Source organism: Asterias amurensis, chromosome 8 (genome assembly GCF_032118995.1).
Source record: "Asterias amurensis chromosome 8, ASM3211899v1".
Classification (NCBI taxonomy): domain Eukaryota; kingdom Metazoa; phylum Echinodermata; class Asteroidea; order Forcipulatida; family Asteriidae; genus Asterias; species Asterias amurensis.
Window position 1 is genome coordinate 7,416,741 of NC_092655.1, and position 25,797 is coordinate 7,442,537.

The window sequence follows — 25,797 nt, forward strand, 5'->3', positions numbered from 1 at the left end:
GTAACCCTTCACAAAAACAGGTAGGTAACCCTTTACAAAAATAGGTAGGTAACCCTTCACAAAAATAGGTATGTAACCCTTCACAAAATAGGTAGGTAACCCTTCACAAAAATAGGTATGTAAACCTTCACAAAATAGGTATGTAACCCTTCACAAAATAGGTATGTAACCCTTCACAAAATAGGTATGGTACCCTTCGCAAAAATAGGTATATTACTCTTCACAAAAATAGGTATATTACCCTTCAGAAAATGATCACAATTTAATTTTCTTGGCATGAAAACTCATCTATGTTGGTAATTGACACAAATAGTGTTTATCTTTTGATCACAACATTGGAAATATTTTCATATATGCAATTTTTGACCAAAATTACAGTCTTCATCAACATGACCGGGATTCGACATTGCAGACACGTGATCCCAACACCACGTCAAAGACTCCTGAATTAATCTTATTTCAAGAAAAAAATTCTTGTGTCACTCACAATAAACTTAAAAGAGACATTTTGTAGCGAGTATGACACAAGAATGTTTTTCTTTAAATATTTTTTTTCTTTCAAGAATACAATTTTTAGCAGTGAGCACTTCATCCAAATAGGTGCAATAGTTGTTATTCATACACATCAACGTGTACACCATCTTGTAATATTTGTAATGAGTTGTTTACACAATTACATTTGAATAATTTTCCATGCTAGTCCAACTCTTTGTATTATACAGCTGAAAATGAAGACATTTATGTCTCAAAGGTCAAAAGCTCATTGTCCCAAACAGCTCGAATATTGTTGAGAATTAGCAAGCAGTCTTGGCGTTGCTCTTGGCCTGGTGTTGTTTCATGATTATAGTACACTGTATATTTTACTCTGTCTTGAAACTTGTTGTTTGGCCTATCTAGTAGATGTTAAGATTGCATCAGGGGTAAACAATGTTATTTTGTTTGACCCATTTACAGATGTGTGTAAAGCACTTTGTACTTGGCACATGTATTTTACCCCGAGTGATGTGCCTGAGAACTGTTTTCACAGGACTTGGGAAAGTACTGAGTAACCAGTGCTTTACATTACATACAGTAGTTTTTATTTATTTTTTATGCAAGTCGCCAGACACACAAGGCCAGAAGGCCACTTCAAGGTGTGGGCTACAATTATTTTTTTCCAGAGGCCGTTGCCACCTACTCCTAGGGCTGAAACAGGGTTACCCCTTTTACAGTCCATACGGATGTAGGCTTGGGTATCATCAATCTGAAGCCTGGCTGGTAGAGCAGAAAGCACTAACATGTACCTCCCCCATTTTACGCAGCAAGTGTCACGACCGGGATTCGAACCCACACTTGATCAAACACTGAAACACCAGAGCTTGAATACGATTTAACCGCTCGGCCATGACACACAAGGGTAAAACCAAATAATATAAAAGATGTATCCTTAAACGCTATTTTCAGAGATTAAACAAGGAGGACAAGCAATGATGTTCAAATTATGTATGCTGATGCTTGCTCCCATTTTAAGGGGAGATGTTTTGTAACCATCTGGACACATTCACACACAACAATTATACGCTTACTATAAATCAATGAAAATATCTGCAAACGTTTTTACGCTTTTTATACAAAGCATGCTTAACAATTGAACGATTTTTCATGAAACCTTTACTGTTAAGTTGTAAGAGCTGATAGAGAGAGCACTTTAAAATGGTTTTCGTTTTTGGAACAGCGGTTATCACAAATTAAATGCAATGGGAACTCAAAATGGCCACCATATTTGGCCGCCATCTTGGATTTTGTGTTTTCATCGTGTATTTAGGGGTTTAAACTATCATTATCAATGGAATACTTTAAAAGTGCTGATTTCTAGAGAAGAAATGCTAATAAACCAAAGATTATAGCACCTCCAAGAGGGACCCTAACTTATGATAAAATTATCATGTTGTTCATTATATCAAAATAAATCATTTGCAAAGTTTATAGCATTTGGACAACAAATGCTATGCTAAGTTTTTGGACCAAAAATGGGCTTTAAAACATATATAAAAATTCCTTTAATGACAATTTTTTAAAATGTGTCATGTCATCAGATAGATCTTGGTAAAATGAACATTTGTGGTAAGTTTCATGGAAACTTTGCATACTATGGATTTTGGAGCACAACATGTACATGTATATGGCCATATTAAAACATTTTTTAAATGGGAAAATGCCTGGCAACACTGCAAATAATATAGTATTTTCCCAAGAATATTTATTAATTTTCCACAAGAGCAATGTCACATCTGAACTAACTGTGGTCAATTTTGAAATCAGAGCCTTAAAGTTTGTTAGTTTGGGGCAAACGTCCAAATGCAAAGAAGGAACTATATTCTTTACCATGGCCACCCTATATATTTTATTTACTGTCCCCTACTCTTAGCATGTCAAATGATCCACCAGCAATCTTGTTTTTTTGTTTCTGTTTGACGATGAAGATGGTTATGATAATAATGATCAGACAGAGACTGATTGCCCCAAGGACTATGAAGAGGATTGCCAATAGACTCAGACCTACATCGGCTAATGCATCATCTTTCATCATGGTACACAAGGGAAGGGTAGATGACCACTGTCCATTACTCTGGCAGGTTAAAGTGGGTAAACCCTTCTCCAGAGTAAATCCATCAAAGCATTTGACCTCCACAGTTGAGTTTACAAGATATACAGACCCTGTCATGGTTGCATTGTCCACACTTCCAGGAAAACCACAACTGACAAGTTTGACTGAAGATTTCTGAATTCGATTGATGATGCCAGTCACTAGTAGTGTTTCATTTGCAAAAGACAGGCTTCCAGTGGTCACAGCATCAAATATGCATTCAAGAGAACTTCCACACAAATCTTTGATCTCTGGACTAACATCATGTGGGTTTGGGACATCAAAAGTTGGCAAAAAATCAGGCAAAAAATAAGTGTTGTAGTCATATGGGGAAAGATAAGTGAATATGGATTCCTCTTTTACCACAAGCCAATGTAGCCCATATTTGTGGATTTCTTCCATGGAAGACTCTGGATTCATGATGGTACCATTTGGGAATTGAAAGTCGTCTTCTGGATCTCCATTCAGGTTCCCAAGAAGTCCTTGGACTTGGTCTTTGAACTTTTCATTCAGCTGTGCCGTAAATGACATAAAGTCATGTTTGATGTACACGATGATGGCAATACCAGCATTGAATGCAATTCTGATTTCAGAGAAGTCGGAGGTGAAACTTAATCGAAAGCCTCTGAAGTGGTAAACTTTGACAAGGCTTGACCTCATGAGCAGTTGCTCACCATCTACAAGAACCAGCACCTCACTGGAGTTGGATATCTGTACCTGGACAGTAGAAGAATCGTTCATCTGGACAACAAAAGCAGTGTACACACTGGCATTAGTTTGGTGGTATACCTCCATGCGGGATTGGAAGATGAGGTCATGAAGTATCGAGGAAGCCATCAGGAACTCTCCAGCCCCATTGAAGGTGAACCTCTTGCCATCTAGACTTGTTATGTGAGGATCTCCAGTCCCTGCTGCTGGCAAAGGAGGGACGTATTTAGAGCAGTCATCAGATGGACGGTACTTGTAGTATGTCTTGCAGTTTTGTGTAGATTTACAACAGCCAAACCATGGCAGCACATCATACCATTGATGTTTCCAGAAATGATCCTCAGGACTGTATCGATCAGCAGTGCCACCCCCTGGGGGACCTATGAGTATGTTACCATCTTCGGCATAGCAGCACTGTTGGCCAGATCCAATAGATGATGATGTGGTTGACCTAAAGCAGTCTTTTGCGCCAGGATGGTAGAAAGAAATAAACTCATTTGATAAGACAAAGTTAAGAGAATCTACACTGGCCTGGGCAAAGGTGCATGGACATGGTGGTAAGCCTGTAGGAACATTCTTTAACCTTTCTAGGAACAATGAGCAGGATTTAGGCAGGAACTTTGTAACATGATTCACTCCAGAGTAAAACCTGTTTGGGCTGCTCTGTTGGCCATTTGGTTGCAGGTAAAAAGCTACAAGTGATGGCCATTCCGTAGTTAAGCTTTTGTCATTTATCAACTCTGTAGAGATCTGAATCTTGCCATTGTTCAAGACATTGTTCTTGAGGGAAACTCCTTCTAGAAGGACTGGATGGCCATCCCCATTGTAATCAGAATCTTGCATTATGATATTCACTGTCTCTATTCCCTCACCTACACTGTAAGGGTCCCATGTTAAGAAAAGATCATCATCTTTTGTTAAGTCAATAACTCCGTTTCCTGTTGATGTCTGCTTTTGATTGACTGTGATAAGTGGAGGCAAGTATTCTTCTGATGTAATATAGACAACACCAGAGAAAGGAAATGTCTTTCCTTCATCCAGAGACACATAGACTGAAGTAAATCCATTCATGTAAAAGGTTGGTGTAATGCAGACGATGGTGTCGGAATCAACAGAGTGTCCAGAAATCAAGATATTTCCAATACCTGTTAAAAATTTGCATTTTGAGGTTTTGTATGATTGAACTTCATCTTGCAAGCATGGTAAAGTTATCCTAAAAGTTTCACCACCAAGTTCTCTTAGATAGTATGTTGAAAAGTGCAGGATTTGCCCGTTACTTGGAAGGGACAAACCTGCAGCATAGCCATATGATTCAAAATATACGGAATCATAGCCATAAACAATAACAGACAATGGTGATGAAAGAGGATCAGTTTGCTCTACAAAGTACACCCCTTCTCCTTTAGGGAGTTGGACAGAGAGTGCCGTGTAGTTTGTGTTTGGAACTCTGTTTTCATGTACAGGTACTTGAGATCCATTTATTGGATAGCCATTGAGATGCACAGTCTCCTGTGCATTTGTCTTGACAACGATGATGATAAAATTGAAGTATCTTCCAGAATCTGCTCTAGCATTGGGTGGGGTCACAAAACCAAACACATACCCAAACTGTTCTATAGCAGGAACTTGTATCAGGGAAGGGTCTACACCTGTATTATTAATGGACTGGAGCGTCTGCAACATTAGAGTTGGCTGGCTTGAAGAAACCAGACCAGATCCTGAAAGCCAACCGTCCCAAACCTCCCCTGCGTTCAAATTCAGGTTCCCAATCTTTGGGATGGTAACACTGGTGCCGCTGAAGTAAGCAATTATCTGATAGAAGTTTTGATTGGTACTTTGGAATGCTGTGTAGATATGATTCTGTCCCCAACTCTTGACTGGTATGGATTGTTCCTTCCACCTGTACCATCTACAGCTAGTAAATGTAGCAATGGGTTTGTTGGCTTGAATGACACTTCCAGTAAAGTCCTGGGATCCTTGTATGTGAATGGCTTCTAATCTGTCAACCATGAAGTTCAGCTGATCACCTGGACTGTATGACTGCCCTTCAAATGTTACTGGTCCACGTAGGGTTATTTGAACTGAAGTGGAATCTTCTGTACCGATTACAGCAAAGCTTGTGAAAAATAAGCCTGGTGTTACGATGTACTGCAAGCCAAGGCTGCTTACCGGTATGCCAAGAAAGCCATCTGTTGAGTAAGGGTAGTATGATAAACCATACACTGAAACCTCACTGGTGGCTGTTACCTCAATACCTTTGAAGCTTCTTTCTGTACCATTTATAAGCAGCTCTGTAGATACATTTGTTATTCTGTACCCTCCAGCCGCAAGATCAAATCTTTCATATAGAGGCTGACCCTCCACATGGTGCTTGCTGCTTATAGTCACAGTGGTTTTCTGATCACTAAACGCCACTACAACTATGGAAAGGTGTATGTCATCGAAAATAGTGTACCACCAGTTATCAGCGAAGCCAAGGATGAAATTTTTACCCCTGGATATGCCAAAGCATTTTGGCTGCTTGTCCAGAGTCGATGGATTGTCAGCCTTTACCTGTTCAGATGTGGCTAGTATCAATAAAACCAGTAACCACAGTCCTTGACCTTTCAGGCTCTCCATCCTGAAAAACAAAAATCATGCAAAAACATCGCTTTTAATCACCATGCACAAAGTTTGGATGTTTGTATTCTTAGTAACCTATGCAAACTTTTTTTGTACAGTGCTGTCTGTAGAAAAATTTCCGGTGAAAATGACCCATTAACTTTGACCTCAGTTTAAGGTAACAGAAGCAGGGTTGAGATTCTTCCGACCTTTGTCAGACTTCCGACTTTTGAATTTAGAAATCCGACCTTTTTTTTCACTTCCAACATTTTGACTTTCCCTCTTGTACCTGTTTTATTTTAAGAATTGGGCCCTGATTAAGCGGGCCCTGGACATGCTGGACCCGGCGTAAGGGACTTCGCGCTGCGCGCTCGTGTTGTGTGCTTCGCACACACTATGATGGAATATTGACATTTGCAATCAACTGAATTTTGTTCCTGTTTTCTTATCATATCACCCATTCTCATGCCTGATTTCAATTGATTATTTCAGACCTACGATAAATTTTCAGACCTTTTAATTTTTGAAGAATCTCATCCCTGCTAAAGGTCACTAGAAAAAAATGGCAACATCATTTTTATTGATCTAGGGACCCATAAGAATGCATTTATAATGGTTGCCATAAATTAACATGAAATTTCAACGGGACCCGAAATCTGTACATTGCCCCCCTACTATTATTTGTTTTGTATGCAATTTCAGCCATTTCCATCAATTTCTGTTAGACTACAGTGACCAGATTTGCTCAATTGTATTATAGTAAAAGCAAAAAGCAAAACCAAATTATTTTAAAGGCAGGGGATCGATCTCCATTGGGTAATGAATCAATTTACACTTAAAAATCATCTTTCAGGAAAATAAAGGTAAGAAAACAAGCACAAACTTCAAACTGCCTCTAGCTATCAGGCAATCTCAGTAGTCTAGTTGGTAAGACACTGCTCTAGAATTGCAGGGGTCATGGGTTCAAATCACACCCGAGTAATATGCCTGTGATAATTTTTCACATGACTCGGGGGGGGGGGGGGGAGTACTGAGTATACAGTGCTAACACACATCAATGTATGGTATAAAAAAAACATTAATAACCTTTATCCCCGATGCAAATTTAACATTAAGTATAAAAACTTGCAAAAAAAACATTTGTCTTTAAAATTAAAACCGATAAACTTAACATGTATGTCAGCGTGGCTTTATGAGTGTTGTTCTGTCCAGGACTATATCCAACCAATCATGAAGGTAGAAAATATTCATAGACCAATCAACTTAAACAAAAAAAAACACACACAGCAACAACCAGCCTATCTAGCCTGTCATTTCAAGTCTAAGATTGTGCTTTAATAGTTTTGTCTGTAGTGGTAATGCAAAACCCTATTCAAAAGGTTTGTTTTAAGAAGAGGGCGCTGTTTCAGGCAGGCAAAAAACCACCATCACAGACTTGAACAAGACTTTATCTCTGACTAACAAACGGGGTTAGTGGTTGATAAGTAAAGGCCAGGCAACGCACCTACGGCAAACAAAATGTTTCATTATTGACATTTTACTAAGGGAATGAAGGTAGTTTTTTTTTTTTTCCTGGTCTGAAGCTGGTATCATAATAATAACAATATTAATAATAATACTACATTTATAATGCGCCATCTATCTAGTGTACAAGACACTATTCCGAGCAAGGAACCAATCAACAAAACATCTACATGTACAACAAAAAAGAAAAATAGAATACAATGACAATTATACAATGAATAATCTTAGTCAAGACAATTACAAGGGAAGTGTTTGTGGATTTAATTAAAGACACTGAACACTATTGGTAATTGTGTAAGACTAGCCTTCACAGTTGGTGTATCTCAACAATGCATAAAATAGCAAACCTGTGAATATTTGAGCTCAAGCGGTCGTGGAAGTTGCGAGATAATGAAAGAAAAAAACACCCTTGAGACCTCAAATTCTAAATTTGAGGTCTCAAATTCAAATTAGTGGAAGATTACTTCTTTCTCGAAAACTACATTACTAGTGGAACCGTTTCTCACAATGTTTTATGTTATCAATACTTATATTTATCCCCGATGCAAATTTAACATCTATTATATCGTTGCGGTACCCGCTGCCAAAACATAGGATTCGAACTGCCTCTAGCTGCCGGGCAACCTCGGTAGTCTAGTTGGTAAGACACTGCTCTAGAATTGCAAGGGTCGTGGGTTCGAATCCCACCCGAGTAACATGCCTGTGATATTTTTTCACAGGACTCGGGAAAGTACTGAGTATACAGTGCTAACACACATCGGTGTATGGGTAAAAACCAAAAATAATTAATATTCTTTATCCCCGATGCAAATTTAACATCTATTATGTTATTAACCTCTCTCCATTACTCGTTACCAAGAAAGGTTTTATGCTAATAAATATTTTGAGTAATTACCAATAGTGTCCACTGCCTTTCCAATCTAATCTGCCATCAGTGGCGAAACAGAAGAAAAAGTTGGATTTGAAACTTTGCTTGGTGGAAGATAGGTTTGTGAACACATTGTGAATATCTCTTTATAAGAATAATGATTATTTTCATTTCATATGATTTATTCATATCATAAAACAACCCAAAACATTTAGACATTATGATTTGCAAAATCAAAATAAGCATTGTGACTGGGCTCAAAATCCATACCAAAGATGCCTATTTCTCACTATATTCCTTTCCTGAATATTCCGACTACATTAAAATGTTTTTAAAATTGTAACTTACACAAACTTCCTTAGAGTTACAATGTCCTTACCTTTTCTGCTGACTAGCACTTAATAAAGAGTAGGCTTTCGGTGTTTTGGAGAAAGCTTAGCTGCGTTACACTACAGACCGTTCCTTTGCAAATTGTGACTTCCAGCAGACAGTGTCCCACTGTGGAAACTGGGGTTTGGAGGAACTATGACCTATTGAAACTGGGTGGTCTTCAGTGGGAAATCCCCTTGTCATTATTAATGTTATTCTTTGTCTGGCAAAGTTGTTCGTCTTAACTGGCTGTCCAAGTTCCAATGAACAAAGATCAAGTGTTTTTTTGCAGAAATCATAACAACAGATGTTAAATTTGCATCGGGGATAAAGAATATTAATATACATATATTTTTTATATATATATTTTTTTACCCATACATCAATCTGTGTAAGCACTGTATAATTCATTATCTTACTGCAATTTATTCAATGTTGTATGAATGCGTGTACGTATCTTCGTATGTACGTACACATACACTTGCGTGTGTACATTTATATACACTTGCGTGTGTACATTTATATACACTTGTGTGTGTACATACGTATACACTTGCGTGTGTACATACACATACACATCCAGCTGTGTTTATGGTGCAGACCGAGGACTTCTCTTTGTTCTCCCATTGTTTGGACATATTTTATTTTTTAGACGTCCCCATTTTGTACACGAAATCTACCGAGGACTGTCCCCGGTGTGACTTTTTCCTGGATCCCTTTTGTTAAAGTCCTCGGTTATCAATAGTAGACATGTGGATGCGTGTGTACATGTATAACGTATACATGTAGAAAAAGCTTTCTCACTTTCATCTTGAGGTTGTGAATGTTGCATGGAGCATAAATGAGGATCTGGGAGGTGTTTTTTCTATGAATTAACAAAAGTCCTTCAGAATTGACCAAAAAATGAGTAACAACAAAAATACATCCTTAGTTTTTTTTAATGATCATGTGTTGCTGAAACCAAGGTTTTTACAGAGTGAGGACATGATTGCGTCCATTCTTAAATGTTCAACCAATAGAGATGGGTGGGTTTCCAGCAGTATGAAATAATAATATTCAACATTTGTATAGCGCTTCATGCACATTGTTTCTAAGTGTGCAGCGTTTTGTTCTATAGGTATACTGAGTTATGTTTAAATATAATAGGACCCATTTAAAGACAGTGGACACTATTGGTAATTGTCAAAGACCAGTCTTCTCACTTGGTGCATCTCAACATATGCATAAAATAACAAACCTGTGAAAACTTGAGCTCAATTGGTAGTCAAAGTTGCGAGATAATAATGAAATCAAAAACAGCCTGGTCAAACGAAGTTGTGTGCTTTCATATTGCTTGATTTCGTGTCCTCAAATTCTAAATCTGAGGTCTCAAAATCAAATTCGTGGAAAAATACTTCTTTCTCGAAAACTACGTCACTTCAGAGGGAGCCGTTTCTCACAACGTTTTATCCTATCAACCTCTCCCCATTACTCATTACCAAGTGAGGTTTTATGCTAATAATTATTTTAAGGAATTACCAAAAGTGTCCACTGCCTTTAAGTACAAAGCTTATAATGTAATGGTTAACAACGTTCTGCAGCCAGTCCTACCAGAAAACTCCGGGGGAGGGAATATAAATGTAAATTGATCTCTGTGCAAAACACACAGGTTAAAGGTGTTAACCATTTAGTACATTGTTCTATTTCACTGTGGTACTTAACTGGTGCATTTGTATCCATGGTAACTTCCCATGATATAACTCTCTCTAACTGAAGTTTGGAAAGAACTAGTGTTTGGGTGCCTTGCCAATTGTATTGACGCCTTGCATATACATGTAACAATCGGCTGCTGTATGGTCTTCCATTGTATTTTACAGCAATCACTTTGTCTAAAATGCATAATTGCATAGTAACAAACAACGAATCTGACTGCCAAAATGGCGCAAATAAGATTGATTGTTTGAAGTCAATACTTTCCAGACGACTCACTTATCAGACAACTCATCTTACTTTTTTCTTTTGATGTAAACAAAATAAATTCAATAACACATCAGCTTTAAGGAAGACAAAATACATTTTAAACTTCTGGTTTTTACAGTATCAAACTTACCATTACTAACCTGTGAAAGTTTGTCAAATTAAAGTGACCCCTCATTTGAAATCATCAAAGAATGTGTATAAATTATATAGTCAGGAAAGTTTGTGCTGTTGAATAACCAGCTTTATTTCAATGTGACAGTTGACAGTGATGATTTGTTGGATCTTCAAATGATTGATCTTAAACTTTGAGAGTGCTTCACATTCAAATATTTCTGTGGAGTGTTCCAACTGACACAAACTTAATAATCAGTGAGCCTTAATTTTCCACTTATCCATTCCGTTGTTGTTTACCATTTATTTGTCCTCAAAGGTATAGGGTCATACATTGGTAAGACCCCCAAAAATATTAGTGTAATTTCTATTAGAAAGCTGATTGTCATAAAGATGGTACTAGTGGTAAAGCATCCTGCAGCATGATTTCATCTGAAATGCCCCACGTTGATTAGACATCAATAAGAATATTTGAATCTGAGGAGCAGTTCATGCATGAATCATTTATAAGGTTTTTGAGTGATGGTGTCTGTTCTGTGTTCATCAATGTGCTCAAGACTCTTGTGAAATTTCCCTGAAAGTTGTTGTTGCTGTTTTTAGCAACTAGACACTGTACTCATCTGAAACTTTCACAGTATCATTGTGTCTTTCTTGATAATATGGTCTACAAATCAGCATTACATTGACAATAGCCAAACGGTGACCCTACTTTTAAAAACATAATTTATTGTTTTCTTTTTGTTTATTTTGTGCATGCAGAGATGGAAGTAAGTTATCAAAGCGTCAGGGGGATATCTATGTGCAACATTTTAAGGTTAGTCTTAAGAACCAAACATTAACAGTAATGAAGATTTACAATTGCTCTAAAAGTAGTTGGTTTTACAAATAGCTTGTGTGGTTTTGTACAGTGACTAGTTTGAATAAAATTCCTCCTCAAGGAAAAAGATTTAAAAGCTGCATTATGTGAGAGGTAGAGTTGTCATCATCTTTTCATTCAGGTCAAGACTCAAGTCAAGTCCAGGGTTCAAATTAGACAGTGCCCGCAATAATAAAAAACTCAAATGACTTGAGTCCTAGTTATCTGGTTATAGACTCATCAAGTCCCAAATTCTGGTAAAATGACAGTCAGCGTTTTCTGCCAGAATTCTTTTTACCTGTTGAATTCTTGATATTTTAGGTCAGGGGTCTATGTATAGGATAATGCCCAAGGTGCGCGCCATTCGTACCCACGATTGGCGCGTTCACCGAGGGCATTATGCGACTTAACCCACACCTGGGACGTCATGCAATTGTTAAAATCGCTCCATTATTTTGCACGAATGGCGCGATATTGTTTAATTTTTAAGCCAATTGTTTGTATGTATTATGTAAGCTTGTTCACTCCAGTGAACACCCCCAGTGGTGCGTAAACATAGTCCTTTCTCTATGCATGGACGAAGACTGACATTTAGGAAATACGCTCTTTCCTTCGACAGTGGTTTTTTCCTGACTCAAAGTAAATTTTGTAAAGTGACAGAAAGTAACGACGATACGGATGATGTTGTAGCCAACTATCATATACCAGCAAGTAGTTTAAGATATTTCGGATATAACTTTGATTTGATTAACAAATTTAAACTAACTTAATGAGGAACAATTTCAGTTAAATTCCTGTCATTATTTAAATAAAGATATTTAAAGAAGCATCTTTGCAAACTTAATTTTTACGGAGTTTACTCACTTACCATGATAAATAAAGCATTAATTTAAAAGATACTGGTTAAAATTAAATTGATTTATCTGACTTTAAGACATGTTTAAATGACTGTTGTAGTTATCTAAAAAGAAATTAATATCTCAGCTTAATCATAATTAAAGTCTTTACGTAGCTCTAACCTGGGTTAAAAAAATAATGGTGCATGGCTTCAGTGATGTAACTTACTTTGTTCCATATATCTACTATTTTGCACAACTTGCGCAATGGGGACAGTTTCACCCGTTTGCACAATGGGTGAATAGTTCTCTTTGGTTGATACCCATCGCGCCATTCGTGCAAAATAATGGAGTGATTTAACAATAGCACGACGTCACAGGTGTGGGTTAAATCAATACGAGTTCATATCTTAGATTTCATTTCATTGCAATGACGTCATGGACTAGAATGTGGCAATCTCGGACATAAATCAATTTTTAAAAAGAAAGGATGGACAGCATTGTACCAAAGTTACCACATTGTAAATGATCAACCTACATTTGACCTCTTTCAAGTCTTTGAGGGTACTCTGGCATTTTAGATCAGTGACATCTTTTGCATCAAGGTTTATTTTCATATTTACGAGATTTGAAATAAAACAAAATGAGCAAGTAACATGTGGTTTACAAACATGCTGCTTCCACTTGATGCAGTGGACCTTCTCATAAAGTGTTAATGCTGGTTTTGGGGGGGGGGGGGTTTTGTGGTTTTTTTCAGGATGCAGGTTTCTTGCCAGAGGCTCTTGTCAATTTCATCACATTTTGTGGCTCAGGCTTTCAGGAGAATCGAGAAATGAGAAACATGCAGCAACTTATCCAACAGGTTGGTCTAGTAGAAATCAACCAAGATTGATTGTAGGTCAATTACATACACAAAATGTGAATCGTCAAAAAGGCGAAGCCGATGGGGCATATCGTATTTGCGTCATCAGCACCCGGCGCAAAACACGCATCGACGCGCCTTTTGGTCGGAAAGTGTGTGACGAACATTTTTTATTTTTTTTATTCTTCTACTTTCATCGTTTTGGAGAAAGTTCAGAAAGAGGAGGAGTAACAGCAAACAACAAACGGCAGAAAGGGTATCTAGCTAATGATCTTACATTGTTTCCTAGACTTTGGTGATTTGTTTACCTAAAAACACACATTTTCTGTTGTCATCTCTTCACTCGCCCATTGCTGCACATGTGATTTCGCTTGCGTTTTCACAGATATTGCCCACGGTTTGGGGTAGAGTCTGGTGCCGTCACAATTACGGTATCTGGACGTTGATTTCCATAGGTGCTGTCCGTCTATAGGTTCTTTATGTCTGTGCTTCCAACGCACAATGATGTGGCAATACAACCAAGTAGGTGTAGCAGCCAGTTCTGACATGGTCTAAGCCATTTCCAACTTGCAGCTATGGCTGTGGCTTCTGGTCACAACTTCATCATGCATTTAAGTATATGAGGCTGCCCTTGGCAACAACCTTAGTAACAGCCACAGCCAAAGCTGAAGCTGTAGCCGCCAGTTCTAACATGGTCTAAACCATTTCCAAGTCCAACTTGTAGCTATGTCTGTGGCTTGGTCACCACTTCATCATGCATTGAAGCAAAGGCTACCCTGGCAACAACCTTAGTAACAGCTGCAGCCACAGCCACCCAATTTGAATACAATCTTAATGTCAAATCAAACCATGACTGGAAGGACAATATAATCTGGTCCTTTTTTAAGGAATTATCCAAAGATGTTTCATATCAATGTGGACTCTGGTGAACTGACAAAAACAACTGAAAAGTGAAACATTTTGTGCAAATAAATGTTTTGATGTTTGATAAAATGTTTACTTTTTATTTATTTGTTTTTCAAGTTTTCTTTAAGTCAAGTGTCTACCCATTCAGCAGTCTTGGATATGGACTTACTACCAGATGTTAACAGGAGTCACATGATACATCTCCTGACCAATCAGAAGGGGAGATGCAGACTTATTTCAGAGTTACGAGAAAAGCTTGCCATGCTAAAAACAGAGTAGGTGATGAACATTTATGGCACCATTTTGGTTGAAAACTCTAAGAAATTTGCTTTTTTTTCTTTGTGTTAATATTATAAGAGGTTGCAGCAGTCAATTTAAACTTGGTGTTTCCATATTCTGTAAAATCACTTTCTACTTCAGTTTAACTGATAGACATTTAACTACTCTCTTGGGTTACTAGCTTGTGCTGCACATGTATTTGCATTTCCTTGAGTCAACTGTTTGATGTACTTGTAGTAAATGTATCTCCTAATTTGTTGCCTTAATTTGTCGCTTATTGTAACCAGCCCATTTATTCTGTTGAATGGGCTATGGATGATATGGCTGTTTTTTTTTAAATACATTAAAATAGCCGCATCCCGTTCTTTGTTGAAGAAATTAAATATTTTGGTTTAACCACCAGACTTATTGTTTTCACTGATGCACTGCCGGTTTTAAACAGGCGGTTAAGAATTCGTCACTACACTTTTATTCCCTTATTCATGTCAATTGTGAATAATCCTAATGATTTTATTCTACATTATGATTGTTTTTAATAAGTGTCTTTTTTTCTATCTAGAAGAGAAGATGGAAGTAGGGGAGAGACGATGGAACTTACAGATGAGTATCTCCTGAGGGTCCTTGAAGCAAGGAAGGTACGCTTAGCATTTTGTTATCCCACATTGTCAATACGGTGATCCATGCTTGAACTGGGCCCATTTTCATAAAGCCTGTAAGCACAACAACTTGCTAAGCACAGACAAACATTGCTTAACAGAAACAGGTTACCAGCCAATATAACATGCCCCACCCAATTATTGCTTATTAGCAAAGCAGTATTTCTGCTTAACAGCTAGAAAATTGGGCCCTACTAGATAGTTGGATGTTTCAATAAGTCTTTTAACTGATCAGTTTATTGTCAATCATCACTTAATTAATATTCTTTATCCCCGATGCAAATTTAACATCTATTATATCGTTGCGGTGCCCGCTGCCAAAACATAGGATTCCAACTGCCTCTAGCTATTGGGCAACCTCGGTAGTCTAGTTGGTGAGACACTGCTCTAGAATTGCAAGGGTCGTGGGTTCCAATCCCACCCGAGTAACATGCCTGTGATATTTTTTTACAAGACTCGGGAAAGTACTGAGTATACAGTGCTAACACACATCGGTATATGGGTAAAAACCAAAAATTATTATTCTTTATCCCTGATGCAAATTTAACATCTATTAAATCATCAGTTTGTTCACCGTGTTGAGAGTTGTTCAATATATACACAAATATAAATAACAGTTGAAACTGTGTTATTTTTTCCTGATTCTTTCAGAACCATATAAGCAGGATATACGATCTATGTCAACCAGACTACAGTTATCTTTGGCTGAGACCAGATGGACGAAGGGAAGACTTTATTGCTGTTTCAGAGAATGCAGGTATATAAATCATCAATGCATTGTAGGGACAGACATTCGTTTCATGATGGAAACACTTTCACAGACTCTCAGTCACAAAAAAACAGTAGTAAAGGTTTGGACAAACGTTAGGCTACATGAACATTGGCCTGGTAACTGCAATCATGTAAAAGGGCAAGGCAGAATTGACTTATCAAAAGGGCATCTCCTTGAGGCAACTTAATTTCTACTGATTAATACATTTTATAGGGGGCACCAAGGCAATGGCAAGGCGCATTGAAGTAATCGCCTTTGTTGCCTCCATGAAGTATCATGCTTGCTACTTCTCCCTTTCCTGATAGCAAGTTTTACATTGATTCAAACACACCTCTCATGACTGGACTCCCTGTGGTCTACCATTCAAGATAGCTGTTACTAGAATGCAGGGATCTAGACTCAAATCCAACCCAAATAAAATAGCCTTTGGATTTATATTTTCACATGCAGGGGTAAAGCACTGAATGCAGTGCTTGGAGTAAACATTCAGTGCGGATTACACCAAAAAATAACATTCAATTTCACCTATTTCGACAATCTTGACAAGGCAGAGGTTTATTGGCTTAAAACTAACTTAATTAACTTGATCAACTAATTAACAGATGAATTTCTTCACCTTTTGTTGACAGAGATTATTTTGAGTGAGGCATGCCAGGAGATTGAAGGCCTACCAGAGAGTGTTTATGAAGATGTAAAGGAGTTATCAGCGCAATTGAGAAGATCTAGTGACAGGCTCCAAGGAGTGCCTTATGCTGTCTACATGAAGGTGCTACGGCTTGCACTCAGTAATCTTAAGGTTATTCAAACTTTCCTCTATTCAGTTGAATTATTGTAATTGCAAAATGATGCTATTTGCAGTTCATCTTTTACCCCTCAGACCAATATAGGCTGAAGGGTATTGTAACTAACTATGACTTCTATCCATCTACCATCGATCCCTCTGGGTTTTTGTTTCCAGACAATAATTCCAGTTTGAAGTGACTTTGATTGTAACTTGGGTTAGGGTGTCCTTGCATGCCTTGGGGAAAGGAAATTGGGATTGCTCTATGGTTATAGGGTGGAAAGGTGAATGGTTTTTGGACTGTTAATCTGGTTAGAGATGACATTGGACTTGTAATGGATGGTGGGTTGCCCTTTGGGCAAGTTGTTGAAAAGTCTACGTTGTTGTGGTGTGTCATGGCAGAGTGGTTAAGAGCATGGGATTCAAACTCTGGTGTTTCTGATCAGCAAAGTGTAAGTTAAAATCCCTGTTGTGGCACATGTGTCTTTAAGCAAGACACTTAACAATGATAGCCTTGTACGTTGTGTATTGCTCCCAAAAGAACCCTGTGCACTTATCAAAAAGAGAAGGGATTCGCCACTGTGTTCCTGATTTGATTGGCAACGTATTGCGCCACAACACCTTGTAAAGCCCGGTTCATACTTCCTGCGAATGCGATGCGTATTCACATTCACATGAAGTATGAACCGGGCTTAAACCATTACATGGTGCTATGTAAAAGGAGTAGGTCTCATAATTCAAGCGTAGTCAAATCTGTTAAGTACTTGTATTCCATTTTTTTAATATGATCATTTGTTGTTGTTTTTTAACAGCGAGGAGCAAGTGTAGCGGAAATGATGTCAGTTCTAGGAAAGTCTGAGGTTGTGCAACGGTTAAATGCATCAGTACAGAGTGTTGTCCAAGATGCTACATGAAGTGTTAGCAGATGATTCCAGTTACCAGACTGCTCTTCCATTGCTAGTAACAGACAGTTTAAGCCTAACAAGTTTAAGCCTAACAAGCCAACATATGGACTTTTTGCCCAAATTAACTCTTGGCCACAATAAATGCTGTACATGTATATTACTGTATTATGCAAAAAGCTATCAGGCCTGGCATCATCCTCTCTGTGCAGGAGCTCTAGAGGGCGCATGTTAATTAGTGAATAACAGTGCGAGGACCCGGTCTTCACTGCGTGGTAAGACCGGGTTGGTGGCTGGCGCTTCCAGACATGTTCAGGGGCCATATTTTAGCTTTTGATGGTTCCTGTCAATAACATTACTGATACTTTGAGACCACTGACTCTTTTAAGTAATGGTCTTTTCAGCGCCCTCACTGGGGTCACAGGAGACAAATGATTGGCTGATAGCTATTCTTTGTGCGTTAAAACGGGCTCATGCGCTCAGCATCCATGTAGCATGTCGCTGTAAACAAGACCATATATGGACAAATGAGATAATACGCGCGAACCCGTTCCCTCAAAATTGATACATTTTCAGCGCGTACGTGCAAGTGCGCAAAGTTGCAATGAAACTTACATGAATATAAATAAGCATGCGATACAGTGCATGCAACGCGCAAACTAATTTTACACATTGTATGCTGATTTATGGGCCACTTAATCGCTTTTTTCCAAAGCCTGTCTTTATACCGCTCGTTAATACACCACCACGTGACAGGGTTTTGACCAATCAGAGACTTGAAACCGTCCAAGGTATTTGTTAATAGCTGATAAATTGAGTTGCAAAGCAGCCCAAAGAACACAAGGCTTATACTGACTTTCCTTGCCCAAATAACTCTTTGCAACAAGTAAATCAAGGATGTGATAGATGTTACTAGGCCTGGCATTATCCGCTTTGTGCATGAACACTAGAGGGCGCTTCTTATTATTTCAGAACTGATATAACGTAAGAAGTTAATGAAAGTGAAGGGTGTAGTGTTCTCCTATGGGACACAATAGTTTACCATATTTATGTTATGTGTGGAAATTGAACCTTAGGCTCATCTTCAAGCATGGTCTCTGGAACTTACAATATCCCACAATTGAACCTTTCCAACCATACATAACACGTAGTTTACTGGTACTGATAATGAGTGCTTCAAGTGCTATGGTTATAACTGTGATTCCTGATTTAATGATCCTGCTGGGTTCTATATTCCTGCAGCAAAGCTGAGGGGAAATGAAACACATGGGGACTCACATTATTACAATAATAATAAATAGTTTTAATATAGCGCTTAATCTAGGGGCGTCACAAACTGGTAATTGTTTGTTTGAGACATTCCACTCTAACATTTCCAACCATAGCACGAGAAAAAGCAGTCAATGTTTTATAACACTCTATACCCATACACTATCATGTTTGTCGACCACATCACAGGAATGCAACATCGAGAACCAGGTTGTTTATTTATCAATTTCCCAAGAACCCAAACATTTCATCATTTTTTTGTTCTCAAGTTAGCCACTGACATGACCAAGATGAGAAAAAGTGTTTGATATTTTAAAAAATGCTTGAACAATTTGGATGGTGTACATCGGGGCACATGTACATTACAATGGAGAGTTCATTCTACTGAACCATTTATATTCCATGGGAGCTCTAACACACTTCAGGGCATTCAAACAACATTCAAAATAATGACAAGAACCAATGTGGAGATTATCATTTATGATTTTAATAAAATTTATTTGTAAAGTCAAAATATTTATTTTGTCTTGCCCCATGATTTACAATGTGACAAACTCGTGGTCTTTCTATTTCTCTCATTCCACTTAGACACACTACATATATCTGTGAATGTGGCAATTGACTAACTGTATTTTTAGGCTCTTGCTTTTTAAAGCCATTGGACCCTTTCGGTAAACAGTATTTTCCAAGGCCCACACTTCGTGTATCACAACTTATATATAAAATAACAAACCTGTGGAAAGTTAGGCTCATCGGTCATCGGAGTCGGGAGAAAATAACGGGCAAACCCATGCATGTTTCGCCGTGTCATGACATGTGTTTAAAATAAATCCGTAATTCTCGATATCGAGAATTGATACTGTTTACTGTTTTCTCAAAAAGTAAAGCATTTCATGGAATAATATTTCAAGAGAAGTCTTTCACCACTACCTTCTGTAAGCCCTGTAAGTTATTTGTAAATCTGTGAACTTTTATTTTGTTTCTGTACCAAAAGGGTCCAATGGCTGTAAAGACTGAAAAAATCACTTCTCATGTTTTCCTGATGAACAAAAAATTTAATCTAAGCTAAACCTCAGTACATTTATAAATCTTCCAAGGTATGCGTTTTGAAATAAAACCTAGATTGTAGATGTGACTTGTTCTGTAGTGGAGCTAGTGGGCAAGGGATGACATTTTTGGGACTTCGTCCAGTGGTCCCCTGAATATTTTGAGCTCTGAATAACACAAGTAAATAATACTACAAAATAACTCTTTACACGATAAAATGAGTGTAACATTCATCTTGACTTCATGAAGCCCATATTGGCCAGTGGCTACCTTGAACCCAACCATGTTTGGACATCAAAGATAAATTTGCACCAAAAACAAACAGACCAGTATTTCACTTTGTCAGAATAAAACTAATGCATTCATTGAGGACACTTCACTAAAGATAAGTGCTGGTGAGAGGTATACCTTTGGTAGTTACTGCAAAGATACTCTATAAAAACCGACTTGGTAAAAAAAGCACAGCTGATAATGTAATGTATAACTTTTACAGAAACAATTCTCTTCACCGAGGGGTGTAATGGCCAAGTGCATAAGAGCACCGAACTCAAACTCTGGTGCTTCTATTCAGCAGAGTGTGGGTTTGAATCCTGGTTGTGAAACTTGTGTCCTTGAGCAAGACACGTAACTATAATTGCTTCTCTCCACCCAGGGTTAATTGGGTACCTGTGAGGGCAGAGATGGTTCCTATGACTGATATAGCTTAGTAGCACAGATGTGTTGAGTATACACTCCCCAGGGAGCTGAGATGATTTAAGGAATGAAATCAATGGCCCAGTGACCAGGGGTCATAATGCTGGAATCACTTTGAGACGCCCTTCGGGTGTTCAAAGCACTATATAAAAAACGATTCTTAAAGGAACACATTGCCTTGGATCGGACGAGTTGGTCTTTAAAAAGCATTTGTAAGCCCAGGATTGATCTATCTGCATATTTTGAGCCAAGATGTAGACCAAGAAACTGCCATACAAAGGTCTCACACTGAACCCACAATATATAATATGTACTATATGTTTTTGTACACATTTTGTAAGATTCTTTTTCGATTGACTTGTAGTTACAACTAATAATGAACTTTGTTTAATTCTTCCTGCAGACAAGACTTGTCCCTGGAGCTGAGGAACAATTACAGACTATGCTACAATGGAGTGGTATACATGTATGCGCAGATGAAGGTGCTAACTATAGGTATCAAACTTATTGTTGTCTAAATAACTTTGATACAAAGATATGTATATTATTATCCATTCTTGAAGCTGAGCTGTGCATGCTTTCATTGCAACTGCAGTTCATGGCGCAGCAAGATCAAGCATTGCTGTCCAACTCGCCAAGAAACAAATTAAAAAGTTCAACATACAGGATGATGTACACACAACTCGGATGGGGGTCAACATTATTGTTACATTATTATTGGTTTTGTTGTTTTCATGTTCTAATGAAAAAGAGTTGGTTCCTCGTGGTTTTTGGGGTGTTGGGGTATTTGTTTTGTCCTAAGTGCTTTGAGACACCTAGATAAAGTGTATCTTAAGGCCTGGGGCCAATTTCATAGAGCTGCTTAAGCAAAAAATTTGCTTAAGCACGAAAATTGCTCGCTTATTTTACACATGTTACTGGCCCAAATTGCATGCCATATACATTGCTTATGACTAGTAATTAGCTGTTGTTTACTTAGCATAACAATTGAGTGGAGTCTTGGCCGGTAAGCTGATTTTACTAAGCAGTGTATTTTTTGCTTAAGCAAAAATTTGTGCTTAAGCAGCTCTATGAAATTGGGCCCTGGTTACACAGACCTCGATAACATGAACGAAAACGAGAGCGTTAAAAATGCAGGCCCTCGATTGGTTAAATAATTAGCGCCGGCGTATTCTGCGTGGAGCAATTCAACCAATAGAATGTGTTCTCTTGTGTCGTTATCATTATCGTTTTCGTTATTGCTGCAGTGTGACTCGGTCTTTAGCATACACACCTAGGTGTTGGATGAATTTCCATTGGATTGATCAGCAGGACCCTTGAGATACTCGTTCATGGTCACTGGCAAGTCATAGCTTTTTCATCTTAGAATTCGGGCTTCATGTTTGATTGATTTATTTGATTTTTTACAGGTCCCAATCAGGGTGGAGATTTTGGGCCATACAAACAGGTACAGTATTTATTTCTGTATGCTAAAGTTAAAGGCACGGGACACTATTGGTAATTACTCAAAACAATTGTTATCATAAAACCTACTTGATAATGAGCAATGTAGAGCTGTTGATAGTATAAAACATTGTGAGAAACACAGCTTCCTCTGAAGTAACATTTTTTTTTTAAGAAGTATAAACTTCTCACTAAAATATTTGTCAAGGTATCTGAAACCACACAACTTGTGCAACAAGGGTGTTTTTTCTTCCATTATTCTCTTGCAACTTCTACGATCAATTGAATTCAAATTTTCACAGGTTTGTTAGTTTATAAATGCACTGGTCTTTGAAAGTTACCAAAGGTGTCTAGTGGCTTTAATCTTTCATGAGAATGACATTACGTTCATTTTGCATTTTAAAATTCACTAGGCTGTCCACAAATTATTTGTCAAGTTTGAAGAAAATCTGAGCGAATTTACAACAGAGGTGTGATAACTTGGACGACAATGACCATCACCCAACCACCCCAAAATCTTCAACAACCCCCCCCCCACTCTACTCTTAGCATGTGGTCAGGTAAAACCACAAGACTTTTTCTTACGCGGCCCTGCTGAATGTTACCAGGACTGGCTGTTATGTAATTCTACCATGCAATCCCTCATGGACTTAAATTCTGCGACTTAAACAGCCACCTTTGACCTATACAGGATATGACGTGCCTCTGCTTAGTTTTCGCGTGCTGAATTCTGCCCCAAATGCTTCGTCGACAAAGAAAGTGAAAATTGAATGCATGCTACTGATATACACAGAATACACACACTGCATACATATACACCGGATGATGGTCAGTGCAAACGAGACAGGGAACCATACTACAATTATCTACATCATGACACCATCAGTAAACAGCTATGTGTTTGTTCACAAACATGAAAGTTTGTGGATCTCTCAAAACATTTTGCATGCTTGATGAGACTAAGTTTTTATATGCGAGGGCAACAAATTGTATTCTTTAAAGTAAATGTATAAATTAATCTATAAATAATTGTAAGCTTATGAAATAGTGACATCTCTTGGTTAGTGCTACCTACATGTGCGTGTACCAAATTAATTTATTAATTAATACGATTTAGACATTGTGCAAGTCGTAACTCCTCTGAATTCGTTTTTAGGAACTCTTAATCTCTAGTTACTTTGTCATGTTTGTGTTTCTCTTTAGTCAGAGCGACTGAATTTGTACAAGAGTCACATTGAGACATTAGTTAAGGTAAGCCAATTACTACAAGTACATGTGTAAGTATTTTTCTTATTTAACTAGCAGGGGGGGGGGGCTAAATGATGACAAGTTATCAAATAAACAAGAGCATAATCTGATCAATTGCTTGATAATGCACTTGTGTTTTTAATTTTTTTATGCAAGTCGCCAGACACACAAGGCATGACGGCCACTTCAAGGGGGCTACAATTAACTATTTTTTGCCAGGGGGCTACACATAATTAATTTTTGCCAGGGGCTGTTGCCACCTACTTCTGAGGCTGAAACGGGGTTACCCTCTTTACAGTTCAGACGGATGTAGGCTTGGGTATCATCCATCAGAAGCCTGGCTGGTAGAGCAGAAAGCACTACCTCCCCAACTTTACGAAGCAATCATGGTTAAGTGTCTTGCTTAAGGACACAAGTGTCTTGACCGAGACTCGAACCAACACTCTGTTGATCAAACACCAGAGCTTGAATCCGGTGCTGTTAACCGCTCGTCCATGACATGGCATAATAATTAAGCTGCTTTGCTTTATTTTCAGTCTGGCGCAGCCTACCACTGTTTTTGCTCAGAACAAAGACTTGAGCTGCTCTGTAAAGAAGCCTTGAGAAACAGGCAGGTTCCTCGATACGACAACAGGTGCAGACACCTAACATCCCATCAGGTACAAGACCACCGGCATTCTGGGAAGCTGAGTGTTATAAGATTTAAGGTCAGTCAAATCCATTGATTAATTTATCAGTCGTACAATCAGTCAGTAATCAGTCAATCAATCAATAATCAGTCGATCAATCAATCATTCAAGGGCAGTTATTCTAGTGTTTAATGCAACCAAAAATCAATCAGTCATCAATTAATCAATAAAACAATCAATTACATGTAGTGCTGTTACCAAATATATTCAGTAGGCAGTGATAATCTATAATTACTGAATGTCTATAAATTTGTATTTGTTTGCCTGATAAGTTGTTTTTTATTGTTCGTATTTGTTACATTTGACAAGATACGTACAAAGTCATAAAAGTCAACTCAAAAACCAAATTTCTAATACCTGTGGCGACTGTGTAATTACTCTTATGCGTTTGTAATGAATAGTCCGGTTTTGAGCCTAAGTTACGGTTAAAACAATCGCAATGCAAAAAAACTTTTAACAAGTTTACAAAATGATAAATAACTTTCCTCTCACATTTAGCTAGATGTAGAGACGGACTTGTTTGAGAATCTTGTTTATGGACGAACTCAACATGACACTCATCTCATAGAGGGTGACCCGGTAAGTAAAGTCAAGTTATTTACGAATAATGATGATTGTGGTACATGGTATCTGTGATTGGCATTCTCATATGTAGACAAACGCAAACTCTGTTTGATGTTTAGTTTCATTTTAATTCTTCTACAGGTGTTGATTAAAAGTGATGGTTTTCCAACGTACCATTTTGCCAATGTTGTTGATGATCATCTGATGGGGATTAGGAACGTACTGCGGGGCATGGTGAGTTTATCTAATCTGTGCCCAATTTTATAAATCTCTTAAGCATGAAAGTAATGCTTATCAAAATAACTTTCTGAGTAAAGAAAAAAGAAGCTTTTGCGTTTAATTTCCGCTAAACTAACTGATACTACTGTACTTTTTTTTTTTTTTTTTTGGATGAATGATGTTTCTGTCCTAACTAGTTTTATGATATTAAGACCATTAATGCATATTACAAAGCTTTTAAATCACACAAACTTGCTACACCCACCAAAACCTCGTCTTGCAGCAATAATATGTTACCATTAATAAAGGAAAATGAAATGAAGCACTGAGTATATACTCTGTTAATATCTTAATTGATATCTAATTAATACATTTATTAGATTGTTTATTAGACCTTCTGCTAATTAAAACTGACCTCTTGCCATTGGGCTGTCCAGTAGACTAGCTTTAGATAGATAGCTTTAAATGGATTATGTCATGCTATCAATTTCAAAATAACTATTATAAGCACATAAGTCTGCTAAGCACCAACATGATATCTTAAGCAGTAAAACAGGTCTCCAACAAAAATAACATGTTGTGTCTGTTGTTGTTAACTGGTTCCAAGCGTAAATTTGTTAATCGCAATACTTTTTACTTTATACCTGGCTGGGAAATTAATTTCAATCTTAAACTATGAAAACAATCCTCCAAGTCCAATATTTTTTTAAAGTACAGTTAATAAGCTACTTTCAAAACAGCTAAAGCACAACATTTTACATTTCTAATTACATTGCTTCCCCTACTGAATTTTTTCCAGTGCAATGTCACATACCTGACAGAATTTACTAATGCTACCAGTGCAGTATTATAATTAGTTTTTATATTTTCAACCATTGTCACCAGGAATGGTTAACGTCTACACCAAAGCATCTGTCTCTTTACAAGGCCCTGGGATGGAGCCCACCTAAATTTGCTCATCTGCCTCTCTTACTCAATAGGTATGTAACCCTTCACAACAATAATTTGT

General features: G+C 37.7%; 2 protein-coding genes across 10 annotated transcripts in view; one reads left to right on the top strand and one right to left on the bottom strand.

The window, feature by feature from the left end:
* LOC139940885 (alpha-N-acetylneuraminide alpha-2,8-sialyltransferase-like) overlaps nt 1-8,826 on the bottom strand; it is a 35,405-nt gene extending 26,579 nt beyond the window's left edge. Inside the window, exons 1-2 of one of the 2 annotated variants that reach the window (XM_071937260.1) lie at nt 8,707-8,826; nt 36-5,954 (exon numbers count right to left, since the gene is read on the bottom strand). In XM_071937260.1, coding sequence (XP_071793361.1) covers nt 2,384-5,953 — 3,570 coding nt within the window. In that variant the 5' untranslated portion in view covers nt 5,954; nt 8,707-8,826 and the 3' untranslated portion in view covers nt 36-2,383. Of the gene's footprint in view, nt 1-35; nt 5,955-8,706 lie in introns of those variants that run through there. The other variant, XM_071937262.1, reaches the window with a different exon arrangement.
* LOC139940891 (uncharacterized) overlaps nt 1-25,797 on the top strand; it is a 91,682-nt gene that overhangs the window by 12,226 nt on the left and 53,659 nt on the right. For 7 of the 8 annotated variants that reach the window (XM_071937269.1, XM_071937270.1, XM_071937274.1 and 4 more), the window contains exons 10-18: nt 11,526-11,580; nt 13,216-13,320; nt 21,029-21,107; nt 22,035-22,072; nt 23,272-23,319; nt 23,853-24,023; nt 24,504-24,584; nt 24,711-24,803; nt 25,674-25,768. In XM_071937269.1, the coding sequence (XP_071793370.1) occupies nt 11,526-11,580; nt 13,216-13,320; nt 21,029-21,107; nt 22,035-22,072; nt 23,272-23,319; nt 23,853-24,023; nt 24,504-24,584; nt 24,711-24,803; nt 25,674-25,768 (765 nt within the window). The remainder of the gene's footprint in view (nt 1-11,525; nt 11,581-13,215; nt 13,321-21,028; nt 21,108-22,034; nt 22,073-23,271; nt 23,320-23,852; nt 24,024-24,503; nt 24,585-24,710; nt 24,804-25,673; nt 25,769-25,797) is intronic. The other variant, XM_071937273.1, reaches the window with a different exon arrangement.